This window comes from Pteropus alecto, unplaced genomic scaffold (genome assembly GCF_000325575.1).
Source record: "Pteropus alecto unplaced genomic scaffold, ASM32557v1 scaffold398, whole genome shotgun sequence".
Classification (NCBI taxonomy): Eukaryota; Metazoa; Chordata; class Mammalia; order Chiroptera; family Pteropodidae; genus Pteropus; species Pteropus alecto.
Genome location: NW_006442497.1, coordinates 63,050 through 82,191, shown reverse-complemented (window position 1 = coordinate 82,191; position 19,142 = coordinate 63,050). Strand labels below are relative to the sequence as shown.

At 38.6% G+C, this 19,142-nt stretch overlaps 2 protein-coding genes across 2 annotated transcripts in view; both read left to right on the top strand.

Annotated features, from left to right (window-relative positions):
* Positions 1-7,182, top strand: part of LOC102884539 (olfactory receptor 3A1-like) — a gene marked incomplete at its 5' end in the record, with an annotated part of 8,596 nt that extends 1,414 nt beyond the window's left edge. Inside the window, 2 exons of the mRNA XM_015597360.2 lie at positions 1-627; positions 7,096-7,182. Coding sequence (XP_015452846.2) covers positions 1-627; positions 7,096-7,182 — 714 coding nt within the window. The remainder of the gene's footprint in view (positions 628-7,095) is intronic.
* Positions 7,183-10,204: 3,022 nt separating this feature from the next.
* Positions 10,205-11,140, top strand: LOC102896570 (olfactory receptor 3A1). The gene has a single exon (XM_006922183.1). It carries the CDS (start codon positions 10,211-10,213, stop codon positions 11,138-11,140), a length of 930 nt encoding a protein of 309 aa, XP_006922245.1. The 5' UTR covers positions 10,205-10,210.
* Positions 11,141-19,142: the final 8,002 nt, after the last annotated feature.

Sequence of the window (19,142 nt, the reverse complement as noted above, 5' to 3'; positions counted from 1 at the left end):
TTGGGGGTGTACTTCTTTCTGTTGACAGCCATGGCCTATGACCGATTCCTGGCCATCTGCCGGCCCCTCACGTATAGCACCCGCATGAGCCAGATGGTCCAGAGAATATTGGTGGCTGTGTCCTGGGCTTGTGCCTTCACCAATGCACTGACCCACACTGTAGCCATATCCACGCTCAACTTCTGTGGTCCCAATGTGATCAATCACTTCTACTGTGACCTCCCACAGCTCTTTCAGCTCTCCTGCTCCAGCACCCAACTCAATGAACTGCTCCTCTTTTGTCTGAGTATCCTCATGGCAGGTGTACCTGTGATTTTTATTGTTACCTCCTACATACATGTGGCAGCTGCTGTCTTGAGAATACGCTCTGCAGAGGGCAGGAAGAAAGCCTTCTCCACATGTAGCTCCCACCTCACAGTGGTGGGCATCTTCTATGGGACTGGTGTCTTCAGTTACATGCGTCTGGGCTCAGTGGAGGCTTCGGACAAGGATAAGGGGATTGGCACTCTTAATACTGTGATCAGCCCCATGCTGAACCCACTCATCTACAGCCTCCGGAACCCTGATGTGCAGGGCGCCTTGCAACGGGTGCTCACAGGGAAGCGAGCCCTTGCATTTTTTTTTAAGGTAGAAACAAAGCAAGTGAGCAAAATGGCTTTTTTTTTTAGGAAATGAGACTTCTTATTCCCCAAGGAGGCTTTCCCTATTATTAGGTGTGCAAGCTCTGTAGACCTGAACCCTTGGCTGGTCGCCACTTTGTCTTAGCTACCCTTTTCACTCCATATAAAGGTAGAACCTGGGAAGCTCTGTATCTTGGTCCTACCGGCATGTTTATTTTTTGCGTGAATTCTCAAAAATATACCAGCAAAAATTCTCTCAAACTGAAATATGGAAAGTCACAGCCTGGTGCCAAGTATTAGCACATCCTCCTGCCAGGCTTTCTCTGAAACAGCTCCTCCAACCTGCTTTAACATGGATCGCGCACAAGGATACAGATCTAGTACAGTATAATTTGATACACTGATTTCCAGTACCTTGTCTACATCGGAAGATTCTAGAGTATTTAATAATGGAGAGTTTATATTTCCTTTGGAATCTCTTATTTTTTTCCTAAATATCCATTGATTTTTAAATTTTCATTAGAAATTATGTTTATAAAAATGAAAATAAAACAAAATTTTACCAGTGGAAAATTAAAGTCAAAACCTTCACCCTCTCTGTTCCCATTCTTAATAATTAATTTTCTAGAAAAAAAAACACTGTTAAGAATTTAGTGCTTACCCTTCTAGTTTTTTGTATGTATATAAACATGTTTATAAATTTTCATATCAATATTAACATGCTTATGTATATTTCACATCAACAAGGGGCATGTTATGACATATGTTTGGTTTACACAGATTTTTTTAACCTGTCAAATACCCAAAAACTTACCTTATCCATTTTAATGACACCTAGTGTTAATTTATGCATTAATTATAATTTAATTAACCATATTCCTTTTGATGCAGTTTAGATTGTTTCTAGATTTACTGCAATTATGATTAATGTAAACAATATTCATTAGAGATGTGTTTCTATTATCTTGAAAGCATTTCCATAAGATAAGTTTTAATTAGTAAGGTTCCTGAGTTGAATAAAATAAAAATATGGATTTTTGATATATATATTTCCCTCTTAGTCTACAAAAAAATTTATTATTCCAAAGGTGAATAAAACTGTTTGTCCCCACATCTTGTTAAAAGTGGCTATTATAAATAAATTCTTCTAATTTTGACAATATAATGATTGAAAATTACCAGTTATTATTTTAATATGCATTTCTTTGATGTTCACATGAGGTTGAATATATTTTCAAATGTTTATTATCCATGAAGTGGACTGAATTGTGTCCCACCCAAATTCATATGTTGAACCCTTAATCCCTAATATGACTGTATGTGGAGATAGGATTTTTAGGAAATAATTAAGGTTAAATAATATTAATTAGGAAATAATAATGGGGTATTTTGGGAAGTAATTAAAGTTAAATTAGGACCCGGATCTGATAGGACAGTGGCGTTATAAGAGTGGAAGAGACTGAGAGAGAACTCTTCCTCTCTTCCACCCATGTGAGGACACAGTGGGAAAGTGGCCATCTGCAAGCAAGGAAAATAGCTCTTGCCAGAACCTCACCATACTAGTACCCTGATCTAGTTTTCAAAATTGTAAAAAAATAAATTTCTGTTGTATAAACCCTCAGTCTATGGTATTTTGTTATAAAGGCCTGAGCTGACTAATATAATCCATTAATATTTCCTCATTGGGAATTATTTTTTCCCAAGTTTATTGAGGAATAATTGACAGAGATAATTGTATATATTTAAAGTGTACAATGTGATTATTTGATATACATTGTGGAATGATTACTAAGATCAAGATAGTTAACACATTCATTACTTCACATAGTCAACTCTTTTTCATTTGTGATGAAAACACTTAAGATTTACTCTCAGCAAATTTTAAGTATATAATACCATATTATTAACTATAGTCATTATGCTATGCATTAGACTCTCAGAACTTATTCATCTTATAACTGAAAGTTTGTACTCTTTGACCTACATTTTTCCATTTTCCCTTTTTCCCCAGTCCCTGGCAACCACCATTCTACGATTTCTATGACATTGGTTATTTTTTTTTTAAAAGATTCCACACACAAAAGATACCACACAGAGTATGTCTTTCTGTCTCGCTTATTTCATTCAACATAATGCCATCAAATTTCACCCATGTTGTCATAGTGGGAGGAATTCCTTCTTTTTTATGGCTGAATAATTTTGCATATATATATAAAAGAATTGCGTGAAGAGCATTTTGTTTATATATACATACCACATCTGTCAGAGAACATTTAGGTTATTTCCATATCTTGCCTATTGTGAATAATGCTGCAGTGAACATAGGATTACAAATATCCCCTTGAGATAGTGATTTCATTTTCTTCAGATATATAACCAGAAGCCAGATTATTGAATCATATGGTAGTTCTACTTGTAATTTTCCGAGTAACCTCCATACTGTTCTCCATAGTGGCCCTACCAATTTACATTCCTACCAACAGTGCAAGAGAGTTCCCTTTTCTCCACATCCTCACCAACCTGCTATCTTTTATCTTTTTTGATAATAGCCATGTTAACACCAGTGAGGTAATATCTCACTGTGGTTTTGATTTGCATTTCTCTGATAATTAGTGATGTCGAGCACCTTTTCATAAACCTATTGGCAATTTGCATGTCTTCTTTGGAAAAATGTCTATTTGGGTCTTTTGCTCTTTTTAAAAATTGGATTATTTATTTATTTTTTCTTTTGTATGATGTTGTGTGAGTTCTTTATATTTTTTAGGTCTTAACTCCTTATCAGATATATAATTTGCAAATATTTTCTCACATTCAGTAGGTTGCCTATTTGATTTATTGATTGCTTCTTTTGCTGTACAGAAGTTTTTTAGTCTGATGTGGCTAAAGTCAATAGTGGCAAAGACTACAGGGGGTCTTTGGTGGCCCAATCTGTGGAAGCCCTGCAGGTAGCAGTGGTGGCTAGAGTTATTGGGTTCCTTAGTGGCAAAGGTTGCTGGTGTCCTCTTGTTTTTCTAATTTGCCCATGGGGGAAGTTCCAGCCAAAAGGATACCTCTTTTACCAGGTCTGGTGTGCTGACACTCAGAGTGGCAGCAGAGTCAGAATCCTGGGGCCAGGTCCACATGGAACTACCACAGTGCCTGAGTTCTGGGGCACAGTGCACTCGTGGTGGTGATAGTACTGGGGTCACTTTTATAAGGGCACTAATACCATTCATGAGGTTTCCACCCTTATGTCTAATCACCTACCAAAGGCCCAACCTCTTAATACCATCACATTGGAGATTAGGATTTCAACATTTGAATTTGCCCAGGATGGAGGGGACACAAACATTCAGTCCATAGTAGTGTCACTACGTGTTCAATACAACTTTAAACTGGGTTCAAGGATTAAAGATCTTTGACTACCAAGATGATGTGTACCTAGGTTGAAAATCCATATGAAGGCTGGTTTGCATTGATCTTTCTATTCTTGTATTAATACAATACTGGAGTAGTTGTTTTGCTCTTTTACCTAAGAATTATTTTAAAAAGTGTATTTAATTTCCTTATGATGTTATTGATGTTTAAGCTTCTGCTATCATTTATAATTTTTATGTATAATACTTTTATAGTTTTAGATTTAGAAAAATGTTACTGAATGATGAAACGCCTTAACATTTATATATTATATCCTTAAGCCAATGATGCAAGCCTAACACTGGAGGGTCAGCTCCCCATATGACCACCAAGTCAAGGTCATAATTCTTTGCAGTGAGAGTAAGTAGCAGATATAATAGGAGAATAAAAGATTTACACTGGAGCTAGCAGCTGGAAGTTGATCTCAGTGCTATGGACTGTGCTATTAGGGTAGAGCAGAGGCCATTATTACCAAGAGTTGAATGCCTTAGATTCATTCCTAGAGCATAGTCCATGGTATATTTGAAACAATATTTGTCACAAACAACAGAAGCTAAAAGTATATTGTTTGGGGGAGAAGGGTTAATTGAAAGGGAGTGGGAAAGTAAGTCATATAGTGCAATCGTTGAGATCATGTACTTTGGAATCAGATGAATGCAAGTTTGAATTCCAACTCCTCAAGGTTCTAACTATGTGGACTTAGACAAATTACTGAATCACTCTGAACCTCATTTTATTTATCTGAACAATAGGTATAAAAAAGGTATCTACCTCATGGAATTATTGCAAGGCTTGATTGGGATTTAGTGTGTATAAAGCTCATGATATGGTGTCACATGTATAACAAGCACATGATAAATGTTATCGACTATTATTATGTTAATAACAATATTGGTGATCTCCTACTAGGAACTTTGTGTATTACTTCATTAATTCCCCCAGCAACCTGAGAGGGGATATTACTGTCATTCTACAAATAACAAAGTCGGAGTCCAAAGGGGTTCAGTAGTTGCTGATAACTGGAAGAGCAGGTCAATTATTTATCTACAAAGTCCATCAGGTTTCCCAAAGAGAGTAGTCTATCACATGGGTCTGGAGAATAATTAATTGAGGAGGACACAAGAGCTTAAGGGCAGCACCATACAGCCTCTCCAATGTCTTCTTTCTCTCTATCTCTGTCATTGTACTGTCATCTTCTAAAGGTATGGACCAGAAACTTATGGTAGGGGGCAACCCCTGAGAGGGCATCCCCTGTTCCCTCCTGGCACAGCACAGTGCCTCTGCCATCTCTTAGAATCATTATGGGACTCCCAAGACACAGTCTCTATGGCCATCACTAACAAGGCCCAATGTGAGTATGGACTTGGTTCCTGAAGATCCATTAAGAATTTAAAGTTGGAAAGGGCTTCTCCAGCTTTTGCCTCCTTTCTTGTGTCGCTTCCTCATTCCCAGGTTTAGGAGTTATCTTGTCTCTGCCCCCAGGTCCCACTTGGACCTGACATCTGGGAGAACAAAACCCTCAGTCTAGGGACCCAGATTTCATCCTGGCTCCACCTCTAGTCCCCTGGGTGACTTTGGGAAAACAAACAGCTCTTCTATATCCCATGTGTTAAATGGAGTTATTATGGTAACTGCCCTGTCCCCACAGATTAATATGGGGGATAGAGATAATATTTAGAAAAATTCTAAATCATCACAGAAGTATGAGGCACCACTGCTTTAACACTGCGGTATTTATTAGTGCTTGTATTATCTACTTGTCCTTAGCTCTCCCCACATCCTCCTCCCCCTTCTTGGTCTAATTTTGAGGCCTCATGAGGGATAACACTATGTCAGAGAAGTTCCCTGTCAGAGATGGTCTTGGCCTCTCTTGATCTCATATATATAGTCCTTTACTTGTCCCTGGAGTAGCTGAATGAGCTTGTATAGATTCTCACCTACTTTCCATCCTTTTCCATGAAATCTCACTGGTTTCTGTGTCAACACAGGTGAGTTCTTTTTTCATGGTCCTCCCTCTGCTCCCATGTGATGAGGAAGGGACTTTAGTTCTTACTGAGTAAGTAAAAACTCTTGGTTTTACAGATGCAACAACCAAGGTCTCAAAAGCAAAAGTACGAGACTTGCTCAGGAGGACATATCAGAAAAGTGGAAGAGCTGGGGTCTATAACCCAGAGATTGGGGTTCCTCCTCCAGGCATCTACTAATTCCCTCTTTGTACATGAAAGTTCGCTTTTCTATTCTCTTAGGGGTGAGTGGGATGAGATTCAGTGTTCAACTTACCATGCTCAGAACCCAGTCCTTATTGGGCAGCCCTGTCCAGATCCCTAAGACCAAACCTTTTGGAACGTCAGATCAGGGAGCAGTAACAGCATATGAGAGAAGCCTCATATGGCCCCCAAGAGTGGGGCTCTAGAAGGGCCTCCTCATCAATGATCACTCCTAGGATATCACGAACACTGAAGTCCTGGATGGATAGTCCAGTGGACAATCCAGAATTAGGAGTTCTTATATAAGCTGTGTCCTTTGTTGACTGAAGACTAGATAGCAGATATTATGGGAGTATATTATTCTGGCTCATGACTTGTTTATTTTTAAGGATTATTTCTTCTAATTATAGAATATGTGGAAGTTTATATAAAAAGCTGTGTGTCAATGTGTGGATTGCTACAACTGCTTGTCTTATCTAGACAAATGGAGACGTCATCTCTACAGCAGTAATCTTGTGCCTTTCATGTGACTCTTTACCTCCTCCAAATCACATTAATTCTTCCAAGTCTAGCACAAACTCCCTTTGTCCAGAAACCCTTTCCTCACTACTGTAGTCCACAACAAAGTCCTCTTTGTCAGAAAACCTGGTTGTCAACCAATGCATTTATTCATTTATTTATGAAAATACATATAACTAAAATGAGTTTATGCATATAGTTCCTAAAGTTGAATCAGACATGAATCTTATCTTTAAATAGGACTGGAGGAACTACACTAAATTACTAAATGATTATGCCAGAAGGTGCAATAGTAAGTGGCATGTAGAAAGGGCAGTGAGAATGTTGAAGATGCAAATATCACTTTTAAACAGGCACAGATCAGGGAGGTATTTCTGGAAGAAGTAGCTTTTGAGCGGAGTCTTCAAGACTTTGACTATATGATGTTGGAAGAAGGATAGTCTATATAGAGGAAATAACATAAGCAAAGGTGGGAATATAGGAAGTCACAGTGTTTGCAATCTGATGACATGGTTTAAAATAAAAAGGGAAACCAGAGGGGCAGCTGCTGACTGTGACCATGGTCCACCCAAGGGACTCATTTGAACTTCAGCTACGGCAGTCTGCAAGGCAAAACTTTGGGATCTACGAAGGCACAACAATAGCAAGTGTGGGAGTGGGTCTTTGAGTCCTAAGAATAGTCAGAATAATTTGAGAGAGAATTACAGGAGAATTATAGGGTCCTTGAGATGCCTTGGGTTTAGCGTCAAATGTATGCTAACATCATAAAAATTATTGGGGTGCTTAAATTTTTTTCTCCGTTGCAGGAAAGTTTATGTATACTTGGTTTATTAAAGTTTAAACAAAATTTCAACAGCTTTATGAGTCTAGAGATTGCTACTAGAGTAATTATTTCTTTGACAATATTTTTGTTTTACTTTTTCCCCTGTTTCTGTTTTATTGAGATTTTTAGATTGTTCTTAAATATTTTTTTATTTATATTTTCCTTTAATTGTGCATATTTTATTGAATTTTTCTATTTAATTAATATATAGTTACAGGGAATTTTTTCTTAAAAATTTTTTCCTGTGTATCTCTGGCCATAACCTTTCTAACTTGTAATTGTTTGTATTTACTCATTTTTTTTCTTGTTTATACTGTCTCAGATGTCGGTCTATTTGATTATGTAAATGGATTTATTTTTCTTTTGTCTTTCTAATTTATCATTCATTCATTCATTCTATTACTCTGTCTTCCACCCTTGCAATCCTCTTCCCCAGAGAAGACAAATATTCCAGATTCTTGAGTAACCTTCTGGATATCTTTTTACAAGCAAAAAATATATATGTTATGTTATGTTATGTTATGTTATATTATAATGTTATATTATACTATACTATGTTATATATGTGTGCATGTGCGTGTATGTGTGTGTATACTTTCCCTCATTTTTAATGCAAATGAAGCATACTATATTCATCCTACAAGTTGTATTTTACATTTAATAATATAGCTTTGATATTTTTCAAATCAGCACGGATAGAGCTGTTTCCTAAGCTGCATAGTATTCCTTTGTAAGGATATACTATAATGAATTTAGTCAGCCCTCTAATAATAAACAGGTTATTTTTAATTATTTGCTATTACAAATAATGCTGCAATAAATAACATCACACATGTCACTTTTTACATGTGACCATATGTCTGTTAGATAAGTTCCCAGGGTGTAAAAAATGTATTTGTAATTTTGAAAAATATTGCCAAATTGCCCTTTTTCCTTTTCACTTCTACCTTACAACTGTCCTTCGAATGCCCCTTATGGTCAACCCTAACCTGGAACCATACAGAGGATGAAATTTGGAAAATATAGTCCCAGCTTAGCTAATTTGTTGGAATTTTTGAATTTTAATAGATTAATCAATTTTGGTTAAAGTTTTTCTATATTTTAAAGCCGTCCTCACACTATTCGAATTCTCCAATTTTTCCCCCAAATTTTATGGTTTAATTTTTATATTTAAATATTTGACCCATTTAGAAATTATTTTTTCAAAATAATGTGAGGTATGTATATAACTTATGTTTTTCCCAGATAGCTATGTTATTGCTTCTATTAATAGTATTTTAACAATTTTTCTTTAAATTGGATTGTGATTAAATATTATTGTTTGTGTTATTTATTCTTTCAAGATTTGCTGAATTTCTGGTTGATATATGCTCTTTTTAGAGGGTAAATGTTTCCTGGGTACAAGTTTTCATATCAGTTTTACCTCTTATTCCCTTTCACCATTTTCACTCATCTCTCAACCCCCGCCCCTCTGGCAACCAACAGTTTGTTCTCTGCATCTGTTAATTGTTGAATTAATATAGATTATATACAACAAAAACATTCTTCAAAAATGAATGAAATTTTGTATTAAATTTATCGGGGTGACATTGGTTAATCAAATTATATAGGTTTCAAGTGTGCAATTCAATAATACATCATATGTATATTGCATTGTGTGCTCAGAACCCAAAGTTAAATTTCCTTCTGTCACCATATATTTGACCCCCTTTTCCCTTATCTACTCCTCTTTCCCCCTCTGGTAACCACTAAACTGCTATCTGTGTCCATGAGTCTCTGTTTCTTAGTCTTGTTCATTTGTTGCTTTCAGTTTTATATCCCACATATAAGTATAATCATATGGTTCTCAACTTTTTCTGTTTGACTTATTTCACGTTGCATGATAATCTCAGAATCCATTCATGTTGTCATAAATGGCAGTATTTCATCTTTTCTTATGGCTGAGTAATACTCCATTGTATATATGTACCACACCTTTATCCAGTGGATCACAGAAGGTAACAGTGCCATACTATGCACCCTACTTCCATTATTGCAAAGAAGAGCTTTTGATTTTGTTCCTTAGCAAGTGCCCTTTTCCTATGGAGAATTATACTTGTCTAGCTTTTTTTATGGCCATAGATTTTCTCTCTCTGCCACTCTCCTATCTGATCTCCACTATTCTTGAAGCCTTCTCGTTTAGTTTGTAGATTAGTGTTTTGGATGTTTACTAGTTTCTTTGAAGATAGAATTTGTATTTTTATTCCTGTTTTGCTTGTCTTGGGAAAGAATGAGTTTTGAGAAGAGAAAATTCCAGATTTACTCTGCCATATTCAAACCAGGAATACATGTTCTACTTATTTGTTTTCTGAAGAGTTTTGTCCTTCATAATCTCTACAAATAGATTCTTTCAGCTAAGACAGGGAGGGAGGTCCAGAGTGGCAGTGTCACTTGTCCATGCACCTGAGAATGAAGTAAAGCTATTGAGGTAAATGTACTGGGAGAGTTAATAAGTGTGGTGTGTCCTGGGGAGTGGGAAAGTCCTTACTTGGAGAGGGGGATCTTAGCAAAAAGCTCAGCACGTAGAAAAAAGTCTATTTCTTCTTTTTTAATAAATATATTGAGAGGAATGTTTCTTTTTCTTTTTTTTTTTTTTGCAGGAACTAATGTCGCAAAAATCTGAGGCCAATGGAACAGCAGTTACTGAGTTCATCCTGCTGGGTTTGGTAGAGACACCAGGGCTGCGACCAGTTGTCTTTATACTCTTCCTTTTTGCTTACCTGGTCACAGTTGGGGGCAACCTCAGCATCCTGGCAGCCATCTTGGTGGAGCCCAAACTCCACACGCCCATGTACTTCTTCCTGGGGAACCTATCAGTGCTCGACGTTGGGTGCATCACTGTCACTATTCCCTCAATGTTGAGTCGTCTCTTGTCTCAAAAGCGTACAGTTCCCTATGGAGCCTGCCTCACACAGCTTTTCTTCTTCCATCAGTTGGCTGATGTGGACTGCTTCCTGTTGACAGCCATGGCCTATGACCGATTCTTGGCCATCTGCCGGCCCCTCACGTATAGCACCCGCATGAGCCAGATGGTCCAGAGAATATTGGTGGCTGTGTCCTGGGCTTGTGCCTTCACCAATGCACTGACCCACACTGTAGCCATATCCACGCTCAACTTCTGTGGTCCCAATGTGATCAATCACTTCTACTGTGACCTCTCCTGCTCCAGCATCCAACTCAATGAGCTGCTGCTCTTTGCTGTAGGTTTCATAATGGCAGGTACCCCTGTGACTCTCATTATCACGTCCTATGCCCATGTAGCAGCTGCAGTTCTAGGAATCCACTCAGCGGCAGGCAGGAAGAAAGCCTTCTCCACATGTGGCTCCCATCTCACTGTGGTTGTCATATTCTATGGTTCAGGTATCTTTAACTACATGCGACTAGGTTCAGCCCAGCTTTCAGATAAGGATAAAGCTGTTGGAATTTTTAACACTGTCGTTAACCCCATGCTGAATCCGATCATCTATAGCCTCCGGAACCCTGGTGTGCAGGGCGCCCTCTGGCGGATGCTCACAGGGAGGCGGTCACTGACTTGATAAGGTTGGAGCGTCACTTTCTCCTTTTCTTTTTTTGGACTAAAGGAGAAATCCTCTGGAGCCAATAACTAGGACAAACATCCAGAACTGCTTGTATCTCCCTGAGCATGAGGATTTTTCGTAAGGGATAACAGTATTGTTTCCCAAAGAAGCTCTGCTCAATGATAGTCAAAGGGCATGTAAATTAATGCTAGGTCAGTCCCCTTGGCAAATTACAGCCTCAGTCACCATGGGCTCCCCTTTCTCGGTAGAAGTGAAACCTAGGAAGCCCTGCATGCTTACAGGTTCATGTCCCACGTGAACCTGTAGCAGCTGCAGTTGGTTATAGCTTAGGTCCCACTCCCTCTCCCCCAACCCTGCTACAGGGGGTCATCTGAGTCCCTCAAGTTCGAGTATGGTTGGTCTGTTTATAAAACATAGGCCTAGAGATCAGGATTATTTTATTTCTCCTATCAGATTACTATAAGCCTAAAAAAGCAGCTCATCTCTTCCTATCACACAAAGATGCTATGGGATATAGAGGAGACAGATAGAGAGCTGTATGGTCCTGTATTCTCTAGTAACTCAGGAGAACATGATCTCTGTGTGCAAAAATTTAAAACTCCATTAACACATATGATAAATTTTATAATATAAAATTCAATTCTCCTCATCTATCTCTCCTCAAATCTTTTGAAAAGATAAGCATTTATAATTTAAATGTTATTTCAACATTTTAAAAAAAACCAGAATACTCAATATGAAATTCCTTTCTAAATTCTCACTCAGTCCCCAAATCAACTAGCTATGACAATCCATATCTGTAAATACAAGTCTGTTGTATTCGGTGACGCCTTACCCTAAAGTTCTCTTATCAGTAGGAAAACATGTCTCTAACCTAGAACAATATCTCATCTTGTTTTCTGCTTATCAGCCTTTAGTTCAGTAATCATTTAGCTGAATTTTTCTTCTGATCTCACTTTTACGACTGATCACCCATTCCTGGCATCTTTACTGTGCCACAGAGGTTTCCCAATTAATTTCCCTAAAACTTCCTATGGCTTGACTTCTCCATGGTATTTTATGGGAATGAAGGGATTGAAAAGGTGGGATAAGATGGAGGTGAAGAGAAAGAACATGATAGAAGCAAAACAAGATTGGAGGTGGGGAGTTTGTGGGGAAAAATGAAAATGAAAGATGAGGAATAGGGACAAATAGATGGCAAGCAAAAAGAGTTGAGTAGAAAGGATAAAGGTATTGGAGAAGACCAAATAGGGTAGAGATTAAATGGAGAGATTGGATAAGATGCCTTAAAACTTGTAAAAGATCAGAGGAAGGAAGTTGGGGTAACATAATTAGTGGGTTAGGGATTGGAGGTGTGAATTTCTTATTTTGTACTGTCCAGCAATAACCAGTTCTGGCAGGCCTAATGCCATCCATGTAGTCCATTCTCTCTACCAAGAATAAAATAACTTTTAAGTTTTGACAAAAGTGCTAAAAAGCGCACAGGGGACTCATTTTCTGCTTCTCTAAATGGAAGGTCCTCCTAGAATGTCAGGGAGGTTTATCAGACGAGAAAAGAGAAGAAAAAGAGTGCTGGTATTTTATCCACCTATATCTTTAAAATGTCATCAGAGTTTATGACTAACTCTCCATCTTAATAGTTTACTCCCTGCTTTTTGGGCCTTGCCTGCCAATACTGTCAAAGACTTGGGGAAAAGATAGCTCTTTTCTGATCCTTTTTTAGTCACCAAACTTCAAGGATGCAAAGAGTGAGTTTCCTCCAAGGAAACTGTCAAGGAAAACCTGCAACATGGTGTTCGCTTCATCACTTCCACTCATCCACAACGCTCCTGACCTCGAGAAAATTCTATACCTTTTCTGGGCCTATATTTGATAGAGGCACAAGGTTATCAACATGGTTCTTCCACCTCTAATGTTCTCTAGTCTACTAGCCTGAATGAACAGAAAGACTGTCTCACTCTTTTGACCCTGAAGAGTTACCACATCTCCTGCCATTACTTCTTCTACCCACCAGCATTTAACCCTGTAACAAAACAGAGCTTTTTGTTTACTTTTTAAAAATCCCTGGCCTTTTTGCCATATGAACACTCATCTAAAACCACAAGGGAGGATTTTGTGTGGCATCATCACTGGGGTGAAATAGATCAATGGGTTCAGCATCATAAAGAATGACCAAGGACACTGATTTCCAGCACTTTGTCCACCTTCTAGGATCATAGTTTCTTAAACAGTTTAGAGATTGTTCACTTTCCTTTGGAATTTATCTCTTTTTAAATTTCCAAACTGGAAATTTCTTGCTACATAAATATTTTATCATGCATGTAATGTAAAATGTTGTAAAAGTTTAAACAATATAGAACATCATCATCAACCTTCTATACCATTCTTACAATAATCTCACTCTTTAAATGTAACCATTGATAATAGTTGGTGTTTAACTTATCAGACAAATGGACACACAAACATACACATTCAAAACATCATACTATTTTGTAATTTGTTTTTCCCCTGTCCACATTACATAGTATAATTCTTTACATGTCAACCAAGAAATCTATCATCCATTTTAAAGGCCACAAAATATTTTATTTTATGTATAAACTATAACCTATTTATGCAAACCTCTGATATAATTCAAATTATTTCTTTTTTCTTTTTCCTTTTTTATAATTGCTAATAATACTAGGATAGTATTCTTATTTATATGTCTTTCCATACATCTGAAATTATTTTCACTAGTTAAATTCATAAAAGTAATTTATGTGTGTGCATGTGTGGGTACTAACACTAAAGAAATGTAAAGTTAAAAATTGGTAAATATTTTGCTCTTCTATTTGCCAAAAAAATGTGTACCATTTTACATCTTGATTGGCAGCTTGAGAATTGCCAGAGCAATTTGCAAGGGCAGATTGAGAATGCTTGTTACCTTACTTGTTGACTTCATTGGATGTTATAAATAAAACTTTGATAATTAGATTAAATATTGCATTATTTTTAAATTTGAATTTCTTTGTTTATTTTGGTTGAATAGATGTTTATATATTTATTCGTTATTTGTATTTATTCTTTGAAAATTGCCTGTTCATGTTTTTGCCCCTTTAGGGGTAATTTATCTTTATCTTAATGATTTGTAGAAACACTTTATGTTTTAGAATGGTATTTCTTTGCCATATATGTTGCTGATATAATCTTCAGTTTCCTATTTGTCTTTAACTTTGTTTAGGGTGTCTCTTGCCCAAATTAAATTTAACATTTCTATGAAATTTATTTTGATTTATGTCATGCTTAGAAAAAACTTACTTTTCCATCTAAATGCCGTATAAATATTTGTAAGTGATGTTTTTCTACTACTTTTACGTCAAATATTTAATACATAAAGAATTTATTTTTGTGTATGTTCTAACTTTTTTCCCCAGTGGAGAAATTGCCCAACTGCATAAACTGTAAGCTTAATGATACATATAGTATGATAATTATGATACATAATATTATAATAATCATCAAGATGGCCGAAAAGGAGGTCCCCACTCATACTTCCCCCTCAGCAATAATGTTTGGCAGCCATACTTGGACAAAAGTGCTTTTGTGGGAGCTTTTGGATTTAGGTAGGAGATTATGAGAACCTGCTGGAGCCCAAGATTGAGGGGGGATGATTTGAGAAGGCAGGTCTGTGCCCGGATGGCAGATTTGCTGATAGTAGTCTTGGCCACTGACCTGGTAACAGACCTGTCTCCCTGTGGACTCAACTACAGTCCCATTTGGCCTTGGTTTTGTCACCAGCAATATCTGCCAAGGGACCTGGCAGTAGTCATGCCCACCTGTGCCCTGGTTGACAGGCCCATCAACCTTGGTCCTGGCTGTGAATGCTGAAGTGGCCCATGATTCACCTCCAGCTTCTCTTAGCAGTTAGTCCTGCCTGCCCAAGGACAAGGTAGGAGATACAACCATCCATGTTCCCTGAGACAGGCCCTCCGACCTTGGTCCAGCTGCAGACACTGAGATGGCCCTGTAACTTGGCTTTAGCACCTTGCAGTCATGGGCTAGGAAAATCTTGCTTGTCCAGAGACCCACCAGAAGACACATTCTTCTTCCATGCTCTCAGAGGTAGGGCCACTGACCTCAATTCAACTGAGTTCAACTGCAGATCTTGAAGTGACTCCAGCTCCCACAATAATCCAGCTCCTACCCCTTGAAGACATGGGCTGGGAACACTTCTGCCTACCCAGGGACCTGAAGGAAGACACAACGCTGCCAAACTTGGTCTGACTGTGGGTCTTGAAAAGGCCCTATAACACAAACAGAGACTCGGGGACATGGACAATGGACTAGTGGTTACCAGAGGGTAGGGGGTGGGAGCGGAGGGAAGATGTAGACAGGGTAAAGGGAGTCAAATATAGGGGGTTGGGGGAGGACAATGGACTAAAAGGGGATCAAATATGTGGCAGCTGAAGGAAACTGGACTTTGGGGGGTAATCACACAATAGAATATATAGATGTCAAATTATAATGTACACCTGAAAATTGTATAATTGTATTAATCAATGTTACCCCAATAAACTTAATTTAAAAAAAAAGAAAAGAAAAGGCCCTATAACCAATATCCAGCTTCAAAAGGACATCTGAACAGTTTAAGAACAGTTCCAGGCATCCTTGCCAGGACGTTACATCATGAACCATAAAAAATTCCCCCACGTCAATTAACTTTCTCTATTCAACCTTTCATTCTATCCCACTCTTTCAGTCCTCATGATTCACTCCCACATTGCTTCTCTATAAACTGGGGGAACTCCAGTTTCTGCCAGGATATATTTTTTAGTTTTTTTATTGCTGTTATAACAAATTACCACAAACTTAGTGACTTAAAACAACAGAAATATATTCTCTCCTGGTTCTGAAGTCCAAAAGTTCAAAATGAGTCTTACAGGGCTAACTTCAAGATGCCAGCAGGGAAAGTTTTTCTGGAGGCTCCATGGGAGAATCCATTCCTGACCTCTTCCAGCTTCCAGTGGCTTCTAGAATTCCTTTGCTTGTGGCCACATACCTCCAGTCTCTGCTTCCATTATCATATTGCCTTTTTCTCTTCTGTAATCAAGTATCTCTCTACCTCTCTCTTATAAAGGCTCTTGTGATTACATTTAGGGCTCATCTGGATAATCCAGGATCATCTCCCCAGCTGAAGACCCCTAACAATCACATCTACAAAGTTCTTTTCATCATACAAAGTTGATTTTGGGGATTAGGACCTGGATAACTTTGGGGGCTATTATTCAGCTTGCCACATGCAAGTATGGGAATTCTTTTCAGTAAGTAAATTATTACCTCTTGGGGCATAGATGGGATTTCTTTTCTCGGAATATACCGAGACTAACCTAATTATTCAGGAGGCACTGAGAAGAAGTGGGAGAAAGGTCTTAAGGAAGAGAAGAATCACCTTGTAAGGCATCTGATTCTTATGAGGCATTTGCATGATCTTCAGGCAAAAGGAGATTGATCTCCTCTAGCAAGGGGGAAGGGATGCTTTTGCCAGCCAAGTGGGTTCAGGGGAGACTGGGAGTTCAAAATTCTCATGCTCAACCTCTCAAACATCCCCTTTCTAGAATTTAAGTTCTTATTCCTTCTCTATCAGGGCCCTGGATTGAGGACAGGAGAATCACCTAAGCTACATAATCAGCCTCCCTTGTAGCTCTGCCACCCTTACAATTAGGGCCTAGGTGTGGTTTTCACAACTGTTTGCTTTGTGGCTTCAGGAGATTAATGTCTCATTAAATGTCACCATGGAAGTGTTCTGGCTTTCACAACATACCCCGAATTGATAATTGGCTGACCTGGGCCTGTCATTCTGTTTCTTCAAGACTTCTAAGAAAGTTAACAAAAGCTATCCTTTATTCTTAAAACTCCACAGTTCTTAAAATCACCATGGTTCTCATAATATTAGTGTGCTAGGGCTAACACATAACCCAGTGATTTACTCTCCACCTATACCTCATCCCAATCTACCACAAGCGAGTCTTAGTAATTATGCTAGGGGTTATCACTGACCTTACTTACCCCAAGCAGTGATGAATGTTCCAGTTCCAGAATTTCATCTGGAGTATATGCCTCCTAGGGCTATCCCAGTACCAACTGTCAGAATTGGTTCCCACCAAAGCAGAGACTGAGATATAATGCATATGTAGTTTAAATGGGAAGTCATCTCAGGGAGCAAGAATAAGTTTACTTATTTGGGAGGTGGTCCCAGGGAACAAGACTGAGGTTAAGAAGAGATGAGACAAAGAAGAAAGAAGTATCCTTGACTGAGGAGTCATTACCAAAGTCCCGCTGTGGACAGCAGAGACTGGATTGTGCAAGAGCATAGAGAATGCCTCCCAGAATTGTCTAAAGAAGAAGCAGTGGGGCATTTACCCATTGGCTCCTGTCTCCTATGTCAAGTTGCCTTTTGCACTCTGGGCCTCACATGTGCTCAGACCCAGAGAGCCTCCCATTGTTCACAGCATCAGAGGATCCCAAGGAAGTGGCTACACACAGGCAGCTCTCAATGACCAGAAGCCTGCAGAGAACTCTCCAACCCAGCCACGACTGAAATCAGAGAAAGACTGAGCAAGATGTGTGTCAGAACATCTGCTATGTCTGCTACAATCTACTTCATAGAATTGTTGCGAGGACAGATAGGACTCTAGCTTATAAAGTTCTTAGCACATTATCATATCTGTTAACAAGCACTGATAAAAACTTGGCATGTTGATATATTGTCAAAACTCTATTAGCAGCTTAATGAATCTTCATAAATAATCTTCACAGCAATGTTCTGTGGGAAAAGATATTCTCATTTCACAGATGAGGAAACTGAGGCCCAAAAGGGTACAGCAGTTTGTCCAAAGTCAAACCACTAATAATAACCAGACAAGCAGGTCTGTCTACAGTGCTTTTCCTACTGCACCAGACTTCTCTGGTGGGAGAAGAAAGAGCACTCTCTCTTGGGGGAGAGGGTGTTGGGTGAGTAATTATTGGTAGGTATAGGAGTCAGAAGAGCACATTTCTCAACCTTCCCACATCTTCTGTTTATTAATCTGTGACCTTCACTAGGGCTTTCCATTTCTAAGGACCTGGCCTAATCATATTGATAGGCAGCTTCTTAGGGGTCCTTCAAGTTCAATGTAGCTTTTTTTTTTTTTTACCGCCACTTCCAGAATCATTATAGTAATCCCAAAACGTAGTCCCAGTAGACCCCTCCCCACTAACAAGGCTATGAGGGAGAAAGTACCACATTCCTGAAAACTCATTAAGAAACTGGGTTTGAAGAAAGCTTCTCTCTCTTGCCTCTCTTCTGTGGCCTCATCCTCATCCTTAGGTACAAGGCAAGTCTGGGAATTAGCTTGTCTCTGCTTAAAGGCCCTGCTTGGGGCTGACATCTGGGAAAGAAAATGTATCCCTTAGGAGACCTGTATCTAGTCTCAATTATACCTTTAGCTTCCTGGGTAACTCTGAGGATATAGACAAGTTAAATGGAATTTATATCACTTGCCCTAACTACCTATCATAAAGCCAGGGCTAGGGATGAGACCTTTTAAAAACAAGTCTAAATACCAGAATATGTAAGACATTGTTGATATATTTATGAAGGGCCTGAGTTGTTTCCAAAACAACTTGTCTCTCTCCTCATCTATCTCCTTTTCCCAGAGGGCTAATTTTTGAGACACCTCATCCCCCTACCCCCTGACCCCAGGGGATAACATCATTGTGAAGAAAGTCCTATGACAGAGAAGATATCATCTTGTTTTTCCTCATTTTCTTATATCTAAGCCCCTACTTGCATTCTGGGTAGATAACTGAGTCTACATAGCTCTTCATCTTCTTTCCTGAAGAAAACTCACTGGCTGCTCTGCCCATGCCTGGTGAGTATGCTCAGAGGTCCTTCCTCTGCTCTTCTGTTGCCATCAGCTCACACCCAACTTTACATATGGTGCAACCAATGCCCCTGAAAAGGGAAGACTTTTAGGGA